This window comes from Mytilus californianus, unplaced genomic scaffold, assembly GCF_021869535.1.
Source record: "Mytilus californianus isolate M0D057914Y unplaced genomic scaffold, xbMytCali1.0.p SCAF_4, whole genome shotgun sequence".
Classification (NCBI taxonomy): Eukaryota; Metazoa; Mollusca; class Bivalvia; order Mytilida; family Mytilidae; genus Mytilus; species Mytilus californianus.
Window position 1 is genome coordinate 50,910,075 of NW_026262690.1, and position 19,794 is coordinate 50,929,868.

Genomic DNA, 19,794 nt, shown 5'->3' on the forward strand with positions numbered 1-19,794 from the left:
AAAATTGACCTCGTACGTTTTTTATTCCTTTTTTCAATGACCAACGAAGAATATTGTGTTGAATGTCCTTTTCGTTATTGCAACATTCGAGTAATATTGAATATAGGCTTCTTATAGTATCATTTGTTCACAAATTGAAATAAAACCAACATTATAACATTTATTAAACAATTAACACAACATTTCAAGCATCATAATATATTCAGGAAGAAGAAAGTGAATACAACGTACTGTCAAAATAAATACATAATTCTAAAGAATAGTTTCATTCCGTGGATGAAGTTTATATCTGGTCTATCTTAATTTAAGTCTACTTTTATGGAAAATGTATATTTGTATTTTAATTGTTTTATTTTCAATTTTATAATCGAATATACTGAATTCAATTATGAAACAGATAAGTTAATTTCAGAGACTGTAGTCAGACAAATGTAAATGGGCAATAAAACAATGATTAAAAAAAAGAGAAGTTAGTAAAGACGCTTTACTCAAGGTTAGGTATAGACTCGTTTTGTTTTAACAAATTATCGTAAGACACTTATATTTCATGACCCATTCATTCAAATATAACGCGTCTGTCATCTATTTCATCTAGAACCGGACTACTTTTAGACGGACTTGTCACCATGTTGTTTAGTTCATAATAATGATCTCTAGCGATATCAGATAATATAGAATCACTAGGACATTTTCTATCCATCACCGGAACTGGAGACTCTCTTAAAGTACAATGTTTCAATAATGTCTGTTGAATATTATCATCGTCACATTCATTATCTATTGTGTCACCTCTAGCTTTATTTTGAATATTGTCATTTCCGGTTACATCAGTCAATATTTGAACATCTGCTAACTTTGTTGTCTCGTATTCCTCTAATATTTCTTCGTCTATAGGGTTTATAGCATGTGGCTGTTCAGAGTCTGCTAAAGTTACACACTTCTGAAGAACCCATGGATTATCATCGCTCATAGAAGCGATTGCTGTGTCCGTGAAATTACCATTTAAGCTCGTATCTACATTTATGTGCCTCCCGCTATGGTATTTGTATTTTGGATAGCTGTCTCTTCTAGGAGGAGGAAAAAACACAACATACTCACTAGCACTGCGGATATAAGGAGGAGGAGAACGTAAACGCCTTTCTGTTTGTCCATCGGAAGATTCATTTAGTATTTTGTCGACTGCTTTGCAATCTATTCTTATAGATGGTTGTTTGACAGTATTGTGAAGAAAAGTTGACGTGGAACAATTTGATTCGCTATTCGATGGCGACCTTGAGAATAAAGGTTTACCTGTAGATGAAGTACACTTACTTTTAATTCCATTTCTGTTTGCTAAGCTGTTCCTTGAATTGCTTGTGAAAGTTACTCTGTATCGGTTAGCTCTTTCTGTGCATATACCGTATTTTCCAAGCAGGATGTATAAATCTTTTCGAAATTGCTTCGTTATAATGACATACAAATATGGATTTGCAAAAGAATTTAATGGATAGAAAAACACTAATAAAATTTTTGAATTTGTTATGTCAATCAACGGGAGTCCTGCAGACGCAGTAAGACCGAAAAAAGCAATAGGAGCCCAACAAGCAAAGTTTGTAAAGACGAGCATTGCCATACGTTTAGCAATTGTAGCATCGTTGTTACGAACATTTGTATGGCTTCCTCTCACTTTGCAATACATATTTATGTAGCAACCACAGATACATAAGAAGGCCACTCCATTTACAACAAGGAGGGAAACGACATAAGTAATGTCAATAGCATCCTCAACTTTCATTGGAAGACAAATGCTTACATGCCCATAACTGCTTATGCCTACTAAAGGCAGGTGTGCCATAAATAAAGAATATAGCCAACCAAAAGCCATAAAAATCATTGCCTGTCTAATACGCAAACGTTTAGTAAGGTGAATAGCGTGACTAATGGCATACCATCTTTCAAGAGTAATTATGGTCAGTGTAAATATTGACAGTTCACATGAAAATACGGATAGAAATCCTGCTGCTTGGCACCCACCTTCGTTTTGCCAAATAACAGCATAATTAAAGTACTCGTTCAGAGTGTGTGCATCAATTGATGCAAGAAGTAACAAATAGATACCCATCATTAGATCTGCAAACGCTAAATTACACATCAGAAATTTCGTTACATTCAGTTTACTCCTACTTTTGATCAAAACGATAAGAACGACAGAATTTCCAAATAAAGAAGCAAGAACTATTATCCACACAAATATACGTAACCAATCATAACCCATTAGATCTTCACAAGGGTTAAATGCATCGGGTTCTGGTGTACAGATAACTTGACGATAATCCTTCACAACTTGTCCACAGAACGCATGAGGATGAGATACATTAGACGGTATATCATCAAAATATCCGATATTACCTTCCGTTTCAAAATTTGAAGCATGGTATTTTGATTTATTGACAAAAGCAGGATTTCCAAATCCAAGATTATCATTCCACACCTCTTCATATGTATCATTATATATAAAATGACTAGAAAACATATCTCTTTTAAATCTTTTGTCGTGCAAAGATTCATACGTAGATGACTCAACAACGTTTCTGTCGGACTTAATGGGTGTCTCTGTGGAACTGAACGATGGGATGGAGCATTCTTGTTGGATACGTCTCTGGAACTCTATGTAAGCTCTCCATTCAGTTGGATTTTGCTTTTCTGGATTTTTGAAGAAGCAGCAATGGTGCGGATAATAGAGTTGTGCCATTTGAATTCGGTTAAAATGTATAACAGGAGGAAACTGCCTCAACGATTTAGTACCTATCAAGCGTAGCTTAACTATACTCGCCAATCCTTTCCTTGGTAAGCTTTCAATAGAGGTCCTGGACAGATCTCTGTTGATTAAAGAAAAGAAACAAAATGGGTTATCATTTATAGGTCGTTCAACGCTAACATAGAAATTACGTAAGCAAAATTTATAGATAAGATATACTATATGTGGTTCTGTGTTTATGACACTCATCAGGAAATATTTTCGTATACATTAGTAAAAAACAGAAGAAAGCGAAAGAAATTTTTAAGAAATTTCTAAACAAAAGAATATATCCGTTCAAAAAATCATCGGAACAACACAAGATATTGAAATCTTAGTTAGTATGATAATACATGACTGTTTTATTGAAATCAATTATAAATAGAAAATAATAATAAAATACGAATGATCAACATAATCGGTATAGTTATGTTATACGTGTTGTACGCGATTATTGTCCCACTCTCTTTCGATGAAAGGATTTACTAACGTGAAAATAAATACAATTGTCATTTACAAATAACTTTCTACATATTTACTGGTTCATGACCAGTTACTGCCTATTATAAGCTTTTTCCATCAATACGGAACGGTACTCGTAACTTCAGATAAACATGATATTATTACTTTTAAACATACTACTGTTAGGTAAATGGTACGTTCAATGTTTTATCTTTTTTTTAATCAAAAGGAAGGTGTTTGTGATGTGACGTCAGTGATTATTGGCGCATTTGAATTTCCAAAACGTAACGCTTAATTCAAAGTAATATCTAAGTTTTAATTAAAATAACAATAATGTAATAACCTAAGTAAGTTGACGTCTGTACTTTGACATCAAACTTACGTGTTGTTAGAATGCAAAACCAACGCCTTCATTTATTCATAGAAACTAAAAAAATTCCCATTTCAATTTAGATTTCATTCGTTTTATAAATAAGTGAATATTGATAATTTTAAGTGACATAATCTTACTAAATTCACACATAGAAATGGAAGAATATCTTCCAAATTAACTTAGCTGACAGAATCATGTTAAATTAATTCCGTTTGACGTTTTTTCTTGTCTTCTTCTAGCTTTACAAAATGCTTTGCCACAAAATTATTCTTTGGTTATATAAGAGGGTTAAATAAATGATAAAAAATAATAACAGATATTTCGAACTCTTGATTATCCTTTGTTGTTGAAAACAATTTCCCAACATGCTTTCTTTTTTCAATGGCTGATAATTCCCGAGGATATAATCACTCAGTAGTCAATCTTTCGGCACTGACATGATTAAAGACATACCTTTCTCAAATTTTACGTTGATAAATTTTGTAACTAAAGATCCAACTCCGTCAGACAAAATTGAACTTAGAATGATTTAGCTTTTCTCTTTATGTCCCTTTGGTAATATGAATCTTCACGTTTTGAAGTCATCGTATGCTTTTTAGCTTTTAATTTATTTATGTTTCAAGCCTTTCCGATGATGGTAAATTAAGAAAAGCGTATCAGAAAGACACAATTGATGAAGTGCTATTTTCATTTTAAATCAATGAAATAAGTATGCATAAACCATTAATTTGACATGTGATAAATCTATACAAAATTTCCGTTACATATCTATCCCAAAACCGACTGAATTAATAAAAAGTCCAAATTTCTACCTCCGTCATTACAAACCGGATGGTATTGAGTGTTTTAGTGTTACAGCTTACTAGATAACTGTTGACTTTTGTTTTTAAAAGATACCAGATATTCATCGTCGTCTATCACACATTATTCCCAGTTGTGTTATGTTTTGGATTGTGACGCAGGCAATAGGACTTACTGGAGGTTGGACTTTGGTATAGCAATTCATAAATCATTCTTTGTTTCATGATATCTTGTTCAGGCAATTTATTTTATGTCAAATGTTTAAGAAAATTCATAGAAATTCCTTTTATATTAAAAATCTTACAGATTTTCAAGAATCCCTATTGCATCGAAAGCGTTTTCTCCAATTTCAGTTAATGTCGGATTATTTTGTAGTTGCCTGCAATTAAAAAGATATATTCATTCAAATTAACCTGAAATGAGTCAATTAAAAAAATAAATCGATTTAAATGAACCTGAAAATGGGTCCATAATATTAGATTAAAAAGAATTGATCATAAAATTCAAAAATGAAATTATTTAATGGGCACAATATAAAAATAAGCAGCTGCTCCAAGAAAACACAATACGCCTTCCAGAGCATCAAATCAAAAGTAGCAAAAAAAAAAAAAAAAATTTGTATATTGAAATACAGTATGCCATAATTGTTTTAGTGCTTGAAATTATAAGTAGCAATTTTGGTAGTTAAGGATCAATAATCAAATCTGAACAATCTCAAACTTGTTGAATTGCATAATAATTATTCCATTGAGTACTCAATAAATAAGATTTTTGTAATGAAACTAAGGCTTAATCCAAATGTCCATACAAACACAACAATAACACCGGGATTTGTATAGTAAACTTATTCCGCTTGGCATGCACCTCAACCCGATACAAATCCAGGTGTTAATCACAGAGCAATAAGGTACTTTCTGCACACGGAACAAACTATGCTTACACTTCAAGAGAACATAGTCAAATCCTTTATACATGCAACGTCCACAAACCAAAAACATAGAGAAGGAGGACAGCCCAATGATTTGGGGGACAAAGGGTCAAAGTTCAAGGCCACTGTTATCAAAATGAGTTTGTTGGGATTGAAAAATGTATTTCAGATGGATAGTAATTTCCGTTGCCTGGATGGAATGGAACTTATGTAGATGACAAATATAGGGCAGAGAAAGACAACTTGATTTTGGAGTCAATATATAAAAAAAATAGAAAATTTTGGAGAAAATTATCCTTAAATTTGCCTTGCTGGATTGTAATAACATTTATACAGATAGAAGATATAGGAAAGGGACGGACGCATAGCAATTCGGATTCAATATGTCAAAGTTCAAGGTCACTCTTACTATGAATTGTAAATTTTGGGAAAAGCTGGTTTACATGAAATGTGAGCTTATTTTTAATGTTTAGCAATAGTATTGGTCATATGCTCCTGTCCAATTTGTTGAAAGAAGATGCTCAAGAGGGTTATTCTGTATATTGGGACTCCGAGGAAAGTATTTGTAACATTTCTAAAGTTTGTATATATTTGACTTTTTATACTCCCAGTAGCATATAGTCCTTTCTTAGTCATGCTTTTGGACAAGAAAGTCGAGTATCCCATTATGGATTAGGATCTATTTATATAGGTGATTGATAAGCAATACTAGTACATGTTTTATTTGGTCTCTCCAAGCGTAGTGGTATTTTGATACAAAACATTCATCTAAGTGTTATCAGGATTCCAAAATATCTTACATATTGTCTGTTTTTCTTCGACATTATTCTAATGTCACTTCGGCATATTTTGCCTTTTTTTTGTTTGCTCGTATTTAATTTGACAATTAAACTATTTTGGTCGAGCGCCACCAATGAGTCCGAGACCGAACGCGCATTGGGCGCATCAAATTAAAAAATAAATCTGGTATCTTTGATGCGATTTACAGCCATTTGGTAGATGCCATCGTTGGTGGACGTTTCGTCCCTAAGGGTATCATCAGTCCAGTAGTGAGCAATTTCGTGTTGACATGAAATATCATGTATGTGTTCATTTTCTCTATTTACCGTTTATAAAATGTTGAATTATTCGAAACACTAAGGTTAATATGTGCCACCAGGAATAAATTTTTTAGTCGTATTTTGCACATCATTTCGGAATTTTCGGTTTTTAATGCCCTTTAAATTCGTTTTTAATTTTCGAGCAGAATTGATGAGTCTTATGTAGACAAAATGTGCGTCTGGCGAATCAAATTATATGCTTGTGTACCTTTGATGATTTTTTACATTTGTGTGCAATAAATTTATTCATTAAATTTATTAACACAGCTTTTACAATGTATAATTAGTTAGAGAATGTTTCTGATATTTAGTCAGATATTTTTTCTGATATTGCACAATCATTTTCGGGATTAACACAGTTTCCTGCAAGCGATTCAACAATGGGTTTCCATTCTGTTACTAAGATGCATTAAAGGATAATAATAATAAAAAAAAATGTATCACTACTTACAGGGTTTTTACCTGCGATTTAAAGAATGCGCCATCGTAGATCTTTCTCAACTTGTTGTTGTCTAGTGTCCTGCAATTTAAGCACAGAATAATGATTATGCCATGTAAAATTGAAACATAGTGCCACCACTGCTAATTAAAAACACTATGTGTACAAGCTGCATTGATTTGAAATGAATGTAAAAGTATTAACTACACTTTTATCATTGGGGTTCTCATTGTTTGATCCTGTTAGCATATTTGATCATGTTAAAGCAGATTCTATACAAAGCCTTCTTAAAAGATAAACAACAAAAAACAAACATCTGGCAAAAACCTTAACTTTCAGATAATTAGATGTGTTCTTTCACCTATAGAATTCTTTTAAAGTGAAACCTTGCACCCTAATCATCCCTTTGAACATGATACTAGTATTAAGGATACTACATACAATAAAGTCTACATTATATCTAGATTTTTTTTCTTGAAATTGAAATTCTTGTGGCAGATTTGGCGTTTACGTTTCTCAGTAAATGCTAATAACATACCAGATTTTCAACTTAACACTAGAATTTAGGATAAGCGGGATAAATTTATGTTTCCCTATGTCAACTTTTCACTCTTGATTAGCAACATTCAATCTGCTGCAGCATATTGTGTTAACGTAGCTCAATAAATACGATATTCAAGAACTGATTTCACAAAAAGGTAGATATATTTCCCAAATCAAAAAAATACTTCAACAAGGCGGTAAGGAAGAGCATGAATTATCAATTCACAAGCTCTGTGGTGTCAAATCAGATTATTTGATCGTTGCAGTGTCTCAGTTTCGTAACTAACATTTAAATTGTGTTATAGATCGCACATGTCAAATATTTTTTTTAAAACAAAAATTGTCCACTCTACTGGCATGGTTATCACTACTTATAAAAAAGCTCCTGTTTTTGTGTAAAAATAAAGAATTTGAATGCCCCGTATTCTTTATATATAATACCTGCATTGGCTGCAAGATGTCAAATAATGTATGTTTGAATAGATCACGGTGAAAATCTAAAATTAAACTTGCTATTTCAAATATCAAAGCAAACAGAAAAATACGCCACTTGATCTGCTGTAAAATATTGTTCAGTGATCTTCTCGCTTTCTTGTACGTCACTTGGTGCCTGTTGGAGAGTTGTCTCATTGGCAATCATACCACATCTTTCTTCTTATTATTATGTATAAATATGTAGGTAATTTTTCATTCATCACTACATTAAATCGACTCCGGTTTCTTATAAATAACTTCAGGGCTCGGGCACGTTCAAGAAGGGCAACTGATGGACAGATTATTAGTATCTTAGTTTTCAAACACAAAACCAATGTGCAAAATCTAGTAGAGCCGTAACTCAAGTCGTCAATCAACATGAATTGCTCAAAGGATATATTTACACGATAGGATATTTTTATACTTTTATATAAATCTGAACAAACATCTTTGCAACTGTTTTTGGGCAAAGAATGGCGTCAAGTTCAAGTCTAGTTGGGGTTGTACGTATTTTCTTTTATATACATTTTTGTCCAGGAATACGCATTAGAGGATTTTACGTTTCAACCGTAGAAGCATTATCTGATTTATTACAAATGGTGTTTGTATGATTAAGATTTTAGATGATATGTTTGTTTTCTGTTTATAAGATTTGATTGCGATTTAAGAAGTGTGTTATTTATAATTACAGTGGACAGTTTTACAATATACCACCAGCACGTTTAAAGTACGAAATAATTCCAAGTATTCAGAAACGAAAAAGGATACTCACAGTATATTTACTTTCACACTGAGAAATGCATGTTCTTTTATTTCTTCTATTCGATTATTAGACAGGTCACTGAAAAATATTGAGAAATTAGTTTCAGTTGTCTACCTTACACACAGGAAATGCTATCAGGCGCATACATTTGTACCGATTGGTATCGAAGATTAGAAAATATCATCAATTGGTCAGCTATTTTTTCAACTAAAAAAACATCTGACGATTGAGAACTGAACTTATTATGCGGTATGAGTTTTACTCATTGTTGGAGGCCGTATGGTGATATAAGTTGTTAAATTCTATGCCATTTGGTCGCTGGTGGAGAGTTGTGTCAGTGGCAATTATACAACATCTTCTTATTTTTATATGATATCGCTCCTTTATTTTACTGTTGGCACGAACACATGTCAGATATATTCCATGTTATTTTGGGTTGAAATTAAACTGTTTTCTTGCATAAAAATTGCATAAGAAGCCTGTATACCTTACCTTACAGTACTGGTGTTTGTCAATTGTTTGATATAATGGAGTGTCTTATAACTGTGTAAAAATTCACTCTATAATCTTATGGTGCTTTAAACACGGTTGGTATTATTAGCGATCATATCACTACTAATATTTTTTCTTCACTATGACGACAAAGTTTGGTTAAACAGCTCCAGTGGTTCACTTATCTTTTGCTGTCATAAACGTTAAACGTGGCGCCCTGAATATTACTAACAAAGGTCAATCCAAAAAAAAAACAAAAAAACTCAGTTTTATTTTAACTTACATTTCATCTATTAAACCATTCTGGTCTTTATTGACAGTAACAAAATTCTCAAAATTTGGTACACTTGTCAACCCACTGTGAAGTATATGTCTAAAAAAGTGCATAATTATACAATGTCTTAGCTCTAATATTATTAAATGTCAACGTTTTGTTTATTTTTTTTAACCTGGTAAGAACCTAACTGTTCAAGTTTACGAATGCCGCCGTGGTTTAAAAATAAAACAGGAGGTAAGTACCGTAAAAAACTATAACTATCGGTCTGGTTTTTTTTTAAGCAAAATGACGTAATATGCACAGTTAATCAAATTATTCATCTAGACGTGTATATAAGATTTGTAATAATCGTGCAGATTTCTTAATGAATAAATTTCGCAAACCGGAACTCCATCCATCTGCCAATGTGATTTTGCTAAGTGAAAGGAAATAGTATATATTTTTTTTTATAAGATAACGATATGAAATTCTGTGATATTACAGAAAACTAATATACTAGTTTCCCATGATTTTCCGTATGTTTCTACAACATGAATATTCAAAGAGAGAAATTGCCATATATATTGCTTCGTGTGATGCCATGACGTTTGACTGTAAATAAATATACATATTTGGGTACCTTCATATGATTCCAAGAAGTCTGAATGTAAACAAATATGCATACTATGGTACAGATGTTGAAGTTGTTTCTTTTGTGGTAATGTTGGATATGTCGGTGGTGTTATTAGTGATAGTGGTGTTGGTGATTGTAATAACTATGTTGTCGATGAAGTCAATCAATAGTTTTACAATAATTTACCCACTGCCTTATGCTTTCTACGAAAAAAGAAAGAAATATAAACAAACTTGTAAATGTAATGTAATAATTTCAATTGTTTATCTTTAAACTACTTACATTCTGTTAAGAACACGGAATCTGCCAAACACTCCAGATTCAATGGTATGCAGGCGATGACACCCGGTAATTCCTCTGCAACATGACAAAGAAAGTTCATAAAGTCTAGTGAAATGTAAGTATCTTAGGTAAATACTACGAACAAAACAAATTATGTTCATATACATAAAATTTTATTTTCATTTTGTAAACAAGAGAATATAAATAAATTCAAATGATCCTGCGTGGATCACTTTTAATATTTTTCATCTGTAAATTGGTAAATAAGAATTAAAAAAGCTCCGTAATGGCGTATTTTTGAAATTGAAAATGTCTACCAAGAGAATTTTCAATTCTATTCAAACCCCCTCCTTCAGAGCGGTGATATAACAATTATACAGACATTTGTCAATTGATAAAGACCGAATGTTGATATTTTACTGAATGTTCTAGGATTTTTGTGTAACTGGTATGCTATCTCATTGGCGCATACCCCACACCTCCCTGTAACTATTAAAAAAATGATTTTCGGCGGTGGATTTTACAGTATGGTATGTATAAACAAAGTTCCTTCCAAGGCTTTTTTTTTTCAATTTTAGTAAAGTACATAAGTGAAACATCCACTAAATATGCAATTAATTAAATTAAAAGATTAACTGTCACAAAACGTTATTTTTTCTATAGTTACTATGCTGAAATAATGAACTCAAAAATCGTATACATCCTACATAGATGGGCTTTGAGTCGAAAACCTTTATCAAAAGAACTGTAAGCTGTTTATACAGATGTTGCTTTTTTTTATTTCATGACTAAATAGAAAACAATCAGCGTCGATGTGGTTAGAACTCAAATCTCGTATCAAATGAGTTCAAGTGAAAATTGTCGTCAGTTTTAAACATCGAAATTCATAGAAAATATCGGATTTGTGTGCATTAAAATTAAACATATTGACATGAATATTTGAACTCATTAAAAAAGAAGACCTAAGTGTTTCGTTGTACGTTCTGTTGAACATGTCACATGCCTGAATGAAGTATTCTATTAATGACATTTTATGTAGTCTGGAATATATCTTTTTGACATAGTTAAGATATAAGGGTTAAGTGAAATGCGAAGATGCAGAAATTAGAACGAATGTTCTAATAGACATGGATTTTGTTAAATTTGCAAGGACTGAACAATTAATTTACATGTTAATCACTTAATTTCCATATAAAGTGACATCAAATTATTCTCATAAAATTGATGAATGTTCTTAAAAAGCAAAGTAAATTCACGTATGTTAGAATAACATGATTTGATACGGTTATCCAGAAATAGAAATTAAAATAATTTGATATCATTCACCAATAAGAGATATTTCCAATCGGTTGTTGGTATGCGAAATAATTACGGTTGACATACTTGGGGAGGCCTGCTACGAATGATTCCGACTAAAAATGTAGGCGTATTATACACCAATGTGTAGATAAATCAATTTAGATTTACGGCATAACAAGTTTTAGTAGGGTAGAAAACCGAGAAATCGAAATATAACAAAAGTTCGCGACAGGGTGACATTTTAAAAAAATGCGAGTTAAGTACCTTGTGTTATATATATTAAGGTATACAGGGGAAAAAATCAGAGACAAGTGCCTGTGATTCTGTCCAAAATTATCAACATATTAAAAGCAAAACCTTCTAATTATTCACACAAATCTCCATTCGATGTTTTGATATATTGCAATCTTGCTCCAAATTTTCAAAGTTTGACATAAAATCATTGGTACTGCCTCCAGCTGAAGAAAACAGTGATATTTTACAGTTTGGACATTAACTATGCAAAAACCATAGCTGTAAGTTGTGTTTGTTGCTGTATGTATAAATAAGAAGATGTGGTATGAGTGCAATGAGCTGGATTATGCCCCTTGGGAAACTTCATTTCCAAATCAGTCCTTTCCAAGAATCGACAAATGGAAAGTTTTATGCTATTTGTTACAAAAACAGATTTAAAAAATATAAAATGATGCATGAATATAATGTTTTCTGCATGAACTGCCAATAAGGTGAACAACTTAATACATAGTGAAAAGAATAAATTTTATTTTGATTAAGCTGAAACTATGCCTATTTTTGATTATGAAGAAACCCCTCCAACAATGCAAACGCATCAAATTAGCCATAAGGATATATACTCCAGGAGCAGAACAAACCAACTAGAAAGTTTTCAAGGTTAAGATTTTCTCTCAGAAATGTCTTGTTTTCATGTGTATTTGAGGATAAAAAAGGGGATATTCAAAAACAAAAATCGTTATGACATAGTGTTTACATGCATCAATCATTCTGTTAACTTGCGTTTGGTGCATTTAGTACAAAATAGCCAATTGTGGATTCCTTGCATTAAAGTTGTATATCAATAACCATCATTTTTGTCTCAACATGATGACTCTGCACTTTTTCGTCCCTACATGAATCTAGAATCGGATAAATTTTAATTTCTTATACTCCCTGTAGTATAGAAAACTGTAGTATTTAACCATTAGGCAATAATACTCATATTTTCCGACTTATTATTTTAATAATGAACATAAAGATAAACCAGTTATTTGTGCTAGAAGCAATTTATTATTCAGTTTTAGAAATTTCATATTAAATAAAGGCATGACTTATTTAGCTGTTTGTTGTACCAAAAGCAACAGTCCTTTTAAATAATGTTTATGAAAAAGGCTTTTAACAAAAACATCCCAATATATACTTTGGTTGTTCATAAATATATAAAAAGGGACATTATACGCACACATTGAATCATAGATCACTAAAGATGACTTCATTCGCCTTAAATGACATGAAAATGAAACCAAACTTTTCCCTAGTAGTTTAAATGAGATCCGATCCTAACATTTATTTTCGTATTGAGTTTAGTTTGGCAGCGAAAACCCTCAGAGAATGTGCATCATGATGATAAATTAGCCTTGGTGATATGACGTCTGAACAGTAGCATGTTATCTTCCATTAGATTCAAGGACACATCATGGTAACTATTATATGCATGCATTATCTCTTATTTATTCTATGAATGGCAGAAATTCCATAAATCACGATTAAACTAGGTCTATTTCTAGATTTTAACAAATGCGCGTATTTTCAATATAAGAAGTGTTTTAGGAAGTTGTAATATGGTGATATTTCATAACAAATTTATATGTCAAACCTTATTTGAAAATGTCACATATTAATGATCACTATAATGAAAGCCTGAACTAGCCATTAAAGATAAAGATAACGCATTTGCTGTGACATGCAACAACAATTATGTTTAATATTGTTATCCAGCAAAGATAGTTTGATTTAGATAAAAAAAAAAAAGAAACCATACTGTTGATCACTTTTTGTTGTGACTTAGACCCACTTTATTATAATTAATTTCAAAATCAGAGCACATGAACTATTACAGTTGTGTGTTTACAGTTAACAAGCTTTTTAAACATCTCTTTCCTCTAAATGTCATTTTTAGAATCGACCCAAACTATGCCCTTATTTTGTTCAATATTTAGGTTATATCTAACACAGAAAGAGTTGATCACAGATAATTAATGGTTTTCTTTTAACACTATACAAAAATGAATCACAGGAATCGCAAAAAATACCACACAGTTGCAAAAGACCAGCGACATTGTCAATACAAGAGACGGATGATACCAAGATACAATGGGACATTCAAAATAATTGAATCGAAGGAAAACACCTTGGAAATAACGAAAAACGACGAAAAGATAAACAAATTCTCAAAACACTACATCGAACACCATGAAAAAACCGGGGGGTATGGGGGGACTAATGTGCTTCAGAAGGTTAAGAAGTTTCTGCTCCACATATGGCACCCGTCGTGTTGTTCGTGCAAGAAAAAATCCGGTGATGTCATAATCGAGGAAAAGAGGACGAGATTGGTGTTACTACAATTCATGGTCATCCGTGACACAGATATTCCATAACGGTCAACCGACTCGTGATGCCGTCCGTAAAACTTCAACACTTGAACGGGCATCGGTGTTCGAGTGGTCTAAGTAGTCGAACTACTGTATCACTACCCTGTCAACACTGAGGTTGTGAGTTTGAATCCCGTACTTGGCAGGTACGATCGACTTCAATCTTAATTGACTAGGATTGTGGTTCTCTCAGCGCACCCCGTCTTCTTCCACCAATAGATACTGGCCGCCATATAGCACAAATAGCACACTTGTGCTGAAAGTGGCGTTTAACCCCAATTAATCAACCAATCAATCAACACTTGGAACCAAATGAAATCAAATATAAAAATGTTCTACTTTTTGTCCGAAATGTTTAAAACATTGTGTCAAAACATTAAATATCGTTCTATCCTTCTTTCATATTTGCTCCAAAATCCCAAACGAAATATGCGGTATGTAACAAGAAATAAGGAAACTACAATCTCTACAATATTTAATATTTAATTCTTAACGGAAAGGCATATTCCGATGGGTAGGAAATATCACAAGTTGAATGTCAGTATGTTTTTAAAAGTGCATAATAAGTAAAGATTGATTGCTGTTTTCTTAACGTACTGTGGAAAAAATAACCCAAATACGTTGGTTCTGCAAAATGATGAAGGGTGGACATTTAGACATGCAGACGCTGAAAAATTATGATAAATTATGACTGATAGAGGCAAAAAGTTTGCTTACAATAGGTCATCAAAGGCACCCTAAGGAGCTTCAACGTGAAAAGAGCAATGCATTCCCAGTCACGAGGCACTGGATTTAAAATTGCAGTATTGACTAGACGTGACTGCAAATTTATACATCACGCATAGGCAACGGTTAACGGACGACCTCTTTAGCATGGTTTTACTGCCGATAGGAGAAGTCCGTATGACTATATTTCTATATCGCAGTCAACATTTTTGGTAATACTTAGTATAGGCATTAAGATAAATAGAGAGAAATCTGGGGTTTACGTCAATGAAATATCAACCCAAAGGCCCCAAAAACGTTTAGAGGTTAACATTCAGTCTTCAGCTATAGACAGGCGTATAAGATATGTACACCTAAATGCTCTAAAAAGGACTATTTTTTATTGGTACAATCAAAATTTGAATGTGAGCATACATATGCTACGAGGAAACTAAGATTTCCTTCTCTGTTTAAAATCCATTTTCAATGGCAACGTTCTCTCCTTTGGAATAATTACATAGAATAAATTTTCCCACGGGAAATCAAAATCCCAAGGAAATAATGAATGATAAAAAACAAATGAATTATTAATAACTGAAGTGAAATCAAAATATGCATATTCCAAGGGTTATTTATATTTTTGATGGAAGTTAAGTATGACCAACACCTCCTACAGAAAGAAGGTTAAAAAGATCGATATATATATATATATGTATTACCGAAATAACAATTTTAGAACGACGGTATATATCTATATAACATTGAACATATAGAATCAATGGTGTACTGTCACTGTAACAACGTTAGCAGTTATATTCAACACAAAATCTCAGTGGTACATTGTAAATTTACAAATTCTATATTTGCGCTTTTTCTATAGAACATTTGCGCTTTATCTCTATCGTTCACCCGAATAATTTTTTTTCTGATTGTGTCGTTTGTTTGGAAGAACTTTCAAAATATATGTGAACATCTTTCCATGACTTTGTTTAATTTGGTAAAGATTACAGTTAAACTATCATAGGTAAAAAGCGCAAATGTCCGGTCAATTTAGGTCAGGTGTATTACCGTTTAATGCGCAAGTGTCCATAGTGTTTGGAGCGCAAATGTCCTTTCGTGTTACAGGAAAAAGTGCAAACGTCATGGTCCATTTTTACATGATGATCAATAAAAATGAATCAAAGTTAAATGTATATTCTAAATATACTTACATCACTTTTAGGAAATTTAAATCATCAAAACAGGAAGGTGTTAACTTCTCAAGTAAACAAGGACTTTCGTCCAAATATCTAAAAAATCTGAAATAATTAAATGGAATTATTAATGTACAAAGGTTTTACTATGTGTAGCTAACCTTGTAAGGATCTCCTTAAATTTATATAGGACGATTCAGTGAAAAGAACTGTACAATGATAGCAATTATTCTTCTATTGAAATTAAAAGTTGAAATTTTTAATCCTTTCAAAATAATTCAATTGTTATATTTAACTTAATATATATTGGGAAAAATACTAACATAACTGTAAGAAATGTCATTTACCCCAGTTTTTGTTAAATAGAACATGCGGAACGGTCTTGATCCCGCAAATATTAAAATCACAATGTTATTTGAAAAAGACGAAATTGGAAAAGACGTATTGTTAAGTTATGCTGTTTCTGATATTTTATTATGAACGATAAAGTGTCAATATAATTTCTTTTCGATGGAACAAACACACTACCATCTCTCACCTACTAAATTACAACTTTAAGATAGAGATACATATTAAAATGCTAATCACAAATATACAGTATAAAAATGGCTTCATCTTATTGGGACATTATTAGGGCCATTGAGGTATTTTACTTTCAGTAAGTAATTGATCTTTAAGGAAATCCCCTTGTAAAAATTCTCCACAAAAGCATATCTGAATGCAACTTACGAATCGTATATTTGTATTTATGTACTTACATTCTTGAAACAAGAGGAAAAGCTTCAAAGGCTTTTTCAGGAACTACCCTAATTAATGTTCCACTGAAATATCTGTAAAATGAAGCAAACAGGTATTAAATAAATGAGAAATGTCATGATAACCGAGGTCGAAGACTCTCATATCAAATGATATTTAATCTGTTTGTCGGTTACAATCTTCCTACCTTTAATGGTTTTATACATTCTTAATTTTTCTTTTTATAAACTTCAACAAAACAGTAGGCTAAACTATCCTGTCAGCAGTATAAGCAAAATAGGTAACTATACGACCTCGTAATATGGGCCTGTGCTTGCACTAATAACAAAAATAAAAGGATACCGAAGAAGGCAAAAACAAGAACACAACTTCATAACCAACAAACCAAAAACAAAAATACGGTGCACAAGCTCTACATTACCGAAAATTAAGATAAGTGGATACTTATTTCAAAGGAACTTCGACCAAATATCTGACACGGACTCTATGTTCTGAGGTTTCTCGAGGAGCGTTCCAACTTAATCCATTACTTTATAAAAAAAATAATAAGAATATATGGTATGATTACCAATGAGACAACAATCCACCAGAGACCAAATGAAGTAGAAGTAAGTAACTATATAAATCACTACATGGCCTACAACAATTAGCAAAACCCATACCGCATAGCAAGCTATAAAAGGCCCCGAAATAACAAATGTAAAACAATTCAAACGAGCAAACTAACGGCATGGTTTAAGTATATATATTAAACAAAGGATAATAACTGTGATGCTAAAAACAATATTCTATTCTATTATAAATCCATTATACTTATGCCAGATACAAAACAGCGACAAACGTTATATTGACGAAGTTCCTGATTTTGGACAAGGACGTAGACAAAACTTAAAATAGATGATCTAATTTTGTGAATACTTGACCCTGTCTTGCAATGTCGCTCAGTTGAAGATCAATGGCCACAAATAAATCCAGACTAAAAGCGTCACAGAAATATTACTTACAAATAATAAACTTAGTTACGTCAATGAGACAGCAACCCCATAATACAAACAAAAAATTCAACAAACATCTAGGCGGAACATGCTGTCTTAACTAAAAGATAGGTATCTTAAAATTTTATTAAATGATTTCTGTATTACAGATAACCAAAAAAAAAACAACGATAAAAGAACAAATACAAACTATTATGCGTGTTCATTTCAATGTCTTAAAAAAATTTACAATGTTTGCAGCAAATATATGATGTATAAATGTTACTAGGTATATTCTCTATTTTGACTATCGTTTTTCTTCCATAAATCATCGTATTTCTGTTACTCTTTCAACGGACCATTTTCGTTTTTAAAGTTTATAATATGCAGTTATAGCATTGATATTTTCCAGATACCAATATATTTAAATTAGTAAAATTCCCTCTTAAATCATAAAAGCAATAAATAGTAACAAAAATTATATAATTATTCTGTTTTCAATAAAGATGCTTTTAATTCTACTGGAATTAATGGCATTCTCTTAACATGTTATATAGCCATGCCTTTCATGTAGAATTACACAAAAAGGTTTAATTATCTGAACTACTAAAATGAGAAATAAATGGAAAGACATCCATGTTTTTGTGTACTGCGAAAGGTTGAAACATAAAATATAACTAGTAATTAAAACTACTGAACAAATTTCTAAGAATCTGCCAAAATCTATTGTCATCCATATTGACTAAAATTTTCCAATGCATTTGTCAACGTTATTTTATTCAGTTAAAATCCTAGACTTTTAACAATGTGTTGCCAGTTGTGCTGGGTGTAGGAAAAATGCAGTAGCATCCGATCAGTATGAGGAAGTTATAATGAATCCTCGTAACAATTATTCAAGGTGACTATGGGAGGCCTTTGGAAAAACAAAATGTCTCCCCTATCTAAAATACTTTTTTCAATTCAGTTTTGAGGCTAATCACGTGACATTATTATGTAATTTCACAAATAAAGGTTAAGCCTGAAATTGCAGTTCATTTGAAATTTTGTCAAATTGACAGTATCGAATGCAGTATAGTTTTCGAAGGCATAAAGTTTAAGGACAGTGCATCTGGAGATAAATGCAAAATTAAAAATATCGTATTACATTTGGGAGTTTCCAAGGATATGTTAGAAAAGTTAAAAACAAAGAAGTTTCACAACAACTTCAGATATAATTAATGGGCTAATTATCAAATTGCTAATGGAAATTAGAGTTGCACTATCGTAAAACACAACTTTATTCTGTTAATTGCGAGGAAGAGATTTGACAAGAGGCATTATTTGACACCTGAAATAGCAAAAATTGTAAAATTCTTCAATCTCCAATGTTTTTCACATTAATATCTTTGTATAATATATATATATATACCAAACGATGTTTTTCCGGATAAGACTGTTGCTCATATCTAAATATTTATGATCCCAAAAATAAGGTGGTACCGTGATAACGTGCTCGCTTTCAGCTGGCATTCGGGAGGCTTTTGGTTCGTTCTCCTGTTTGGTCAAATCAAAAGACCTTACACATTAGTATTTTCTGCTTCTTCACCATGCACCCATAATTTTAAGAGGAATATCAATGGATTGTCAGCTCGGGATAATGTGTCGAAGTGGAGTGATATGTATGGCTGTAAACTGTTACCTTGTGTACTAGCACGACATCCGACCCAGTATGTAGGGCTAGTAAAATTTACAAATTTGGATATATTAATATCTGATTAACATGTTTTTATTGTTATTGTAATCTTTGCAACTGGACCTTTATCAATCCTTCTATCAATTAAAAAAACGGAGGTTATTTTTTCAACGGCACTATTTGCAGTTTTTCCTAAAAAAAAACCTAATGAAAATATTTGAGATAAA

General features: G+C 32.0%; 1 protein-coding gene across 1 annotated transcript; it reads right to left on the reverse strand.

Moving 5' to 3' along the window:
- Positions 1-209: 209 nt before the first annotated feature.
- Positions 210-17,653, reverse strand: LOC127736956 (lutropin-choriogonadotropic hormone receptor-like). Its single transcript, XM_052247519.1, has 7 exons — positions 17,649-17,653; positions 16,924-16,995; positions 16,184-16,270; positions 9,435-9,524; positions 8,669-8,737; positions 6,892-6,960; positions 210-2,858 (listed from the first exon to the last, which is right to left on the reverse strand). Exons 1-7 carry the CDS (start codon positions 17,651-17,653, stop codon positions 557-559), a joined length of 2,694 nt encoding a protein of 897 aa, XP_052103479.1. The 3' UTR covers positions 210-556.
- Between the last annotated feature and the right edge of the window lie 2,141 nt (positions 17,654-19,794).

What these genes read in the sequence shown, in the direction of transcription:
- LOC127736956 (XM_052247519.1), bottom strand. An exon ending in AGTGTGAAAGTAAATATACT is followed by an intron (nt 6,961 to 8,668) that starts GTGAGTATCCTT and finishes CTTAAATTGCAG; the next exon opens with GACACTAGACAACAACAAGT. An exon ending in AAATCGCAGGTAAAAACCCT is followed by an intron (nt 2,859 to 6,891) that starts GTAAGTAGTGAT and finishes TTTAATCAACAG; the next exon opens with AGATCTGTCCAGGACCTCTA.